This window comes from Idiotropiscis lumnitzeri, chromosome 11, assembly GCF_059441095.1.
Source record: "Idiotropiscis lumnitzeri isolate Australia: NSW breed Sydney's pygmy pipehorse chromosome 11, RoL_Ilum_1.0, whole genome shotgun sequence".
NCBI classification, from domain to species: domain Eukaryota; kingdom Metazoa; phylum Chordata; class Actinopteri; order Syngnathiformes; family Syngnathidae; genus Idiotropiscis; species Idiotropiscis lumnitzeri.
In genome coordinates this window covers 12,384,335-12,390,889 of record NC_142401.1, presented here as the reverse complement: position 1 = coordinate 12,390,889, position 6,555 = coordinate 12,384,335, and the positions used below count along the sequence as shown (strand labels likewise).

At 39.3% G+C, this 6,555-nt stretch overlaps 1 protein-coding gene across 4 annotated transcripts; it reads right to left on the bottom strand.

Annotated features, from left to right (window-relative positions):
• Positions 1–368: 368 nt before the first annotated feature.
• il17rc (interleukin 17 receptor C) lies at positions 369–6,287 on the bottom strand. 4 transcript variants are annotated; one of them, XM_088308113.1, is made up of 16 exons: positions 5,653–6,287; positions 5,513–5,573; positions 5,049–5,298; positions 4,072–4,309; positions 3,875–3,978; positions 3,656–3,770; positions 3,531–3,572; positions 3,351–3,457; positions 3,160–3,216; positions 3,037–3,091; positions 2,653–2,876; positions 1,792–1,845; positions 1,643–1,694; positions 1,454–1,549; positions 1,246–1,284; positions 369–1,150 (listed from the first exon to the last, which is right to left on the bottom strand). In XM_088308113.1, exons 3-16 carry the CDS (start codon positions 5,148–5,150, stop codon positions 498–500), a joined length of 1,938 nt encoding a protein of 645 aa, XP_088164239.1. In that variant the 5' UTR covers positions 5,151–5,298; positions 5,513–5,573; positions 5,653–6,287; the 3' UTR covers positions 369–497. The 4 variants fall into 4 exon arrangements, with proteins under 4 accessions (XP_088164239.1, XP_088164238.1, XP_088164241.1 ...); XM_088308112.1 differs by having other exon boundaries at positions 5,513–6,287; XM_088308115.1 differs by having other exon boundaries at positions 1,454–1,546; positions 5,513–6,287.
• Positions 6,288–6,555: the final 268 nt, after the last annotated feature.

Below are 6,555 nucleotides of genomic sequence, written 5' to 3'. Positions count from 1 at the left end.
AGGCATACATTTTTTTTTTTTGATTTGGTCAATGTAAGTTAAAAATGATTTGGACAATTATTCCATGAGGCTAATGATAGATTCCTGTGCACTTCCCTCACTTTGTGTTTATGTATTTGTATCAATTCAAGGCCTTTTTTTGTAAGATATTGATCCCTCTAAAAGCCGAATTCTGTATATAAGCATGCACGGAATTATTAAAATAACAAATGGCTTACATTCCATAATTGGGTTAATGTCTTGGATTTAACTTCCACTTTTTATTAGGCTAATAAAATACACCCTTCACTACTGTTGTGTTATGTTAACTTCTGTTTTTCTGAAGCGTACCAAGTCATTTAGCATTCACCAATAATAATAATAATAATAATAATAATAATAATAAGTCAACAAAGAGTTGTTAAAAATGTAAAAAAAAAAAATTCAGTCATATGCTAATTACATGACATGTGCATTGTCTCTTCCTTGCACAGTGCAACAAATTTCAAGCATTGTCTTTAAATTCCAGAATATTTACACTGTACATGTATAGTTCCTTGATGGCATGTTGCATCTTTAGTCTTCAATTTCCATCGGTCCAGGGTCGCCCATTTCCAGCCAGCCTTAGTCCTTCCTCCTTGTGCCTTCCCTTTTCCTCCCCCAGTGAGCTCACACAAGAGAGTTTTCATCTGGGAGGGAAGTTGGAACAAATGAAGACCCTGAAACGGCTCTGGCAAGCGACCAGCAGGCTGCAAAACGTCTTCTTCAAATGTGACCAGGAGGAAACGTTCTCCAGTCCTGCCTTGCTGCTTGTCCCCGACGATGAGGCACAGCGAGGCCATAAACACATCCGAGTACGGTGACTGAGGAACGTTCCCGTCTCCCCACCCCGCTTGGAGTGCGCCCCGATGCTGCTGGCTCCACTCGTGCGCGAGCCCCATGGTTTTGCGAGTCAGGACGAGCACCGCGCGACCTCCCAGGTTCTTCACGTGCAGCAGCTGTGAGTGAAGCCACGGCAGGGGACCCAGGTTGCACTGCTCCATCCTGCTCCATTGGTCCACAGACACACTGAAGCCTTGACTCTTGAGTAGGGAGCCCAGGCCACAAACCTCGGAAACGTCGTTGCGAACATCAGGCGGACTCAGGAGGACTACATGACCTTTCCTGCCAACTTTACAAATAAATAAATAAATAAATACAAATTTAAAAAGTTGAACGTCATCAAGGGAGAAATTTCCCTATATAAAATCAAATATGAAAGCTTACTGTTTGCACACCCCTCACGAAAAGATCGGCTAGCCCATTCTATGAAATAAGATGAATAATAATCACGTACAATTCCAAGATTTGCAGGAATATAACCTGTCAACATGGCAATCAACTAATGCAATGTTGGAAAAATCTCGTGACCAAACCTGGGAAATCAGCAATAAAAAAGAAGGAAAGAAAACCATCTTGAATAGTTTCAACTTACTCTTGACAAAGTCACGGAGAAGGCATAACATCAACGTTGTCAAGGCGATCACCAGCAAAACTGCCGCAGCCAGCAGATTCCAGTGGCGTCTGGCTGCTGAAAATGACAACAACCAAAACAACAAACCTCACCGTCATAAAAAGGAAAGCTGAATATTTCACATTGCTGCCATCACTTTTGCAAACTTACTGTGATGAGAGCAGAAAGGTCCCAGGTGACGGCCGCCGCTCCTTAAACGCACCTGGGCATCAACATCTAAGTTATTATAGTTGGGGACTAACTACTAAAACTAAATTGAAAAAAAAAATGCCTTGGGAATTTTTGAGAATGTTGTTTACCATCACACATGGTGACAGCTGCAGATCGATGTCCTCAAAGACACCCATTCTCACCTGCAGAGAAACAATTAAACAAATGTTACAGAATTGTTAAGCACAGCTCACGCCGTAGTTACCTCTGCACTTATTTTTTTTTAATTTATGAAGGGTTTTTCATATTAATATTTCCTGTAATTAGTCCTTTAAGACTGTGATAGCGTAAGTTAGTTAGAGAGTATGTCACTTTCATTCATTTATTTCACATCTTAAGGAGCCAACAGAAGTGAAGTCAGCCCCGAGTGTAAATGCTTTTATATCCAGGTTAAACATTTTTTCTCCACCCCCATACCTTTGATTGAGGACTACCAAAGATTTTTTTTTTTTACTTACTTTAGAAACCTACTCTTAATGCTAAAAAAATTAGTTTTCGGTTAATATGTTTTAATGTTATCAATTTACTGTGTTTTTTAAAAATTTTTGTAAGATACATGTTTTCTCTGCTTTTGGATGTTGTAAACTGTTGTCTGTAAATGCTTGTCGGTGTTGTCTTTACACGTGTGAAGCACTGTGAGTTATGAAATGTGCCTTACCTAGTTATTCTCTGTGAAATGTAGTATTTGCAAATTTTTAGGGGGGCGTTTGGAACCAATCAATTGGATGCCCATTATTTCCAATGGGAAATGGTACTTTAGTTTTCGTACAATTTGGTTTTAATCAAACATTTTGAAAGAGATTAATCATGAAAACTGAGGTTCAACTTTATATACATTCATCTATATAAACGGTTCATTGGACAACCATTCACACTGACATTCACACAACATGAAAACATGCAAGAATATAATAATACTGTTAGATGATATTGCATTGTTTATTTCTTACCCATTGCACATTCCTATCTTGCATCCATGTTGCATTCTCCAGCTGTTGCCGAAAGCCCTGAATCTCAGTGCAATTGTGACCAGAAATCCGGCGACAGGGCCACACCTCCCCCTCCAGCCTACAGGGGGCAGTCAAGTTCCACAGCAGCATTTGGCCCTTGTCGTTCATTTGCCCGTGACCCACAGAGGTACTCAGGTTCTGCCATATGTTCCTCTGAAGGAACCCTGATGAGGATGTGCAAAATTACTCCATGGACATGTACTTCTGTTTACACTTTAAGGACATTAAAAATGTGATGAAAGTTACATTAACTCCACTCGTTCCTCTGGGAAAATTGCATAGCGCCGCCAAATGGTTCGAGTTTGAATTAGACTTTTCACATACCCATATTTTTGAAGGGGCAGCTCTGAGAACGTCTTGACTTGTCATCATCCCAAACCTATCAACAATCTGTAAATTACTAAGGAATAATTAAGTGCTTCATGGACATGATTGCAATGAAAGTACCTGGAAACACGTGCAAGGAGTCACAGAGTGCAGTGGGATCGTTTTATTCTCCCAACTCTAAAGAGACAAATATCATCACAAATCAGCACTTGTATTTGTGCTCCATCATCCTTCCATCCACAAATAAATGACGGCAAAAAAAATATATAAAAAATATTAAAATAAAAAATATTCTGTTGGGCAGAACACACCTGGCATCGTCCATCTGCTTCAGACTGGATGCACACTTTGTTTCTTCCGTCAAACTTCAGCTCCACTTGATTCATTTTGTGGTTAATTACACTGTGGATTGTGGGCACTGAAATGGACTTCATTTTTTATTTCCCTTCTGATGCAAACAATGTCAAGTGGCAGAATGTGCGCTCACTCACCGTGACACTCTTTGATGGGTTTCTGCAGGTTTTGGGAGCACACTGCAGACAGACAAAAAAAGAGTTATTCTCACAAACCTACGGTGGACATTACTACAAGTTCAACGTGTAGTTCAAAGTGATACCTTCGTCGAGAGAAGGAGCCACGACTTCCTTAATTAGACGAAGTGTTTTCGAAGGATACACATACACAATGCTGCTGTAGTAAACACCAACTGGATTGGGAACCACCAAGGATACCTAAATTGTAATAAATAACAGAAAAGGCAAATTATATGAGGAGAAATACACACTTGTTGGAGATATTATTATTGCATTAATAAAAAGATACAAGAATATTTTACCATTGCAACTTTCTGCTTAAGTTTTGTGGGATTGACTGTGAAGTCCACTCTCTTGCATGCTGGAAAAGTGGTTGGCGTTTTGTAACATAACGTCACAGATGCTGCTGCACAGTGAGAAGAATAACAAAAGGAAAGTAAATACTTTTTAAAACTAAAAAAAAAATGAAGTACTAGTAGGGTACAATGTCAAATCCCACCTGTTGAAATTGTTGCTGCCTCCGCGTCCTCCTCAGTGTCCAGCCTTGACTGAAGTTTCTGGGCCATGTCTGCACCCACATGGATGGCGAGTTCGGCATCTATCAGCAGACACAACGTGCACGGTGCGCTGTCCTTGCAGCAGAGCTCCACTTTAGCCGTCACTGTCTGGACGTCCGCCGCATCGCTCTCCAGAATGCCGAGCGGCATCTCAGCCACTACTGAGCACCCAGAGAGACCCTAAAATGGATACATTGGTTAAGAATATTGAATGGCACCTGCGTCTCCATCTGTTGCCATTCCTACAATGACATTGCTTTGTGATCAAGTAAACCGAAGCAGATTTCATACGTATTATCTCAATTTGGGAGTCCATAGAGACAAGATTTGTCAATATACATTAATCCCTGATCATTGCTGAAGTTATGTTATAGACAAGAAATGGTTGCTGTTCTGACAAATGGCACAGGACAGATTCATCAGGATCAAACTTTACCAGCCTATGCATTTGGGGAATTTGAAAGGCATGCAGGACAAACATACCGTAGCATAATAAGGTAATGCCTCATTTACCGCAGTCAATGGTGACCAGAATCCCCCGAGAAAGGGGAAAAAAAACGCCAAAGGAGAGGTTGATTTTTTTTTTTTATTATCATTCGTTTAAAGATTACACAGCCCTCCCGTATGCTGTAATCACGCTGAAACATATTTGAACACACTAGTTATAATTTTCTTTTTTTTTTTTAAAAACACATTGTAAATGTATTTAAACTAAGAAAAAAAATATATTTTTAAAATCTGCAATATCAGGACTGAGTCGCAATATAGCGGGGGATTACTGCATATAATTTACCTTTTGTGTTGTTCTGTGAGTTTTCTAGTATTAAATATGTGCTGAGTAAAGGTTGGAATGTAATCAAGGATTAGAACAACCCTGATGTGTGACAGGAAATCATAATTCTATTTAAAAGTGGCTTACCTGTGAGCATGTGACTTCCGAGACATCATGTCCTCCCCAACCGCTGGCTGATTCATGAAAAGTGTGTAAAAAACAGCAAACAAGCCAACGAAAAAGAAGCATTTTGACAAAGAGTATGAAGAGCCTCAAGAATTTTTCTTCGCATGTGATTGCAGTGGGAGTGTCAGCGGTTGTTTTCCACTGTGTCACTTGATGTTAGAGATTAACAGCAAGCTGCTGAACGATCAGATCTGATTGCTTTCACTTTGATCTAGGGAAAAGGGTCACACCAAAAAAAATGGCAGGTAAGGAATTTGGTGTCCATTTTGCACTCCAGTTATAAAAAAAAACTAGACAAAGTAAACCCAAACAAGTTGTTCAAAAACTCAAATCATCATTTATGCATAAAAACTGATGAGCACATTAGAATTGTGTATGCAACACAACATTTGAAAATATGTAGAAAGTAAAAGTAGGCGATTTACCATTTTTTTGATCCATGTCAAATAATCCAGACCGAGCGAGGAGTCGATTTAGCTGCCACACCTGACAAATTAGATGGGTTAGTCGTGGGAAAGTAACAAACACAAAAGAAGTGACACGCTCTCTTGCTTTTCTTTTTTACATAAGCATGAGGTGGTTCAAAGTCCTCGTTTATGAAGCAGAGCACGACTCCAGAATCGTTCGGCTCCTCCTTTACATCTTGGCAACAAGTTGATAGTCTTGATTAGGCAATGGCATGGCTGTCTAGTAGCTGAAAAACCAGTTCAGCACCTATTAACCACATTTGAGTTATTCCTCTTTAAGATGACAAGCCCTCAGGAGCAAATGGAGCACATCAGTTCAACTCACACGGACGGCAGTATCAGAACTGCCGAGTCAGGTTTCGAATATAAAAAAAAGATTAAAAAAAAAATTTAAGAAAATGTATCCACAGTTCTGTCTCTATAAAGAGAGTGAGGTTTAAAAATGTGACTTATTGTCAACTGAATTTTGCAAATTACTGTAGTCAGTCTCTTAAAAAAAAAAAAACTCATATTCATACTTTTGTATCTAATGGCAGTTAATTAGAATGAAAAAAAAGACATAAAAAGACAGCTGATGCAATCAATCGCGGACCTTGGCGAGAGGCCAATGAAAGACACGACATGACTTAACATGACGTTGCTGTGTTCAAACATACCTGCATCCTTTGTTCAATTGTCCTCCTCTTCTTTTCTTTTCTTTTGAACATTGCCCACCTAATGGGTTTGCCTTCTCGTCTCCATGTTAATCCGATCATTCCCCAACATTGCCCCTCCTACCCCTTCACACACACTCACCCATCATCTCCTCTCACATCTCTTAAAATGTAAATTACGAGAATAAATGAAAGACAAATGATCTTATTCTATTCAATGTATAAAAGAGAACAGGTCAACTAATTTTGATTTTTTTTTTTTAATTCAGCGATGCCTGAACATTTCATTTAAATTATTTATTTGCACTGATTCCAAAGCTGCCCTCTTTTTTTTCCTCTAGAACATCC

Coding starts and splice junctions, on each gene's coding strand:
- il17rc (XM_088308112.1), bottom strand. CDS start 5,150: ATGCTTCTTTTTCGTTGGCTTGTTTGCTGTTTTTTACACACTTTTCAT. Junction 3,458..3,530: donor ACCCATCAAAGAGTGTCACG/GTGAGTGAGCGC, acceptor AGTCCATTTCAG/TGCCCACAATCCACAGTGTA. Junction 2,877..3,036: donor CTGCCCCTTCAAAAATATGG/GTATGTGAAAAG, acceptor CATCCTCATCAG/GGTTCCTTCAGAGGAACATA.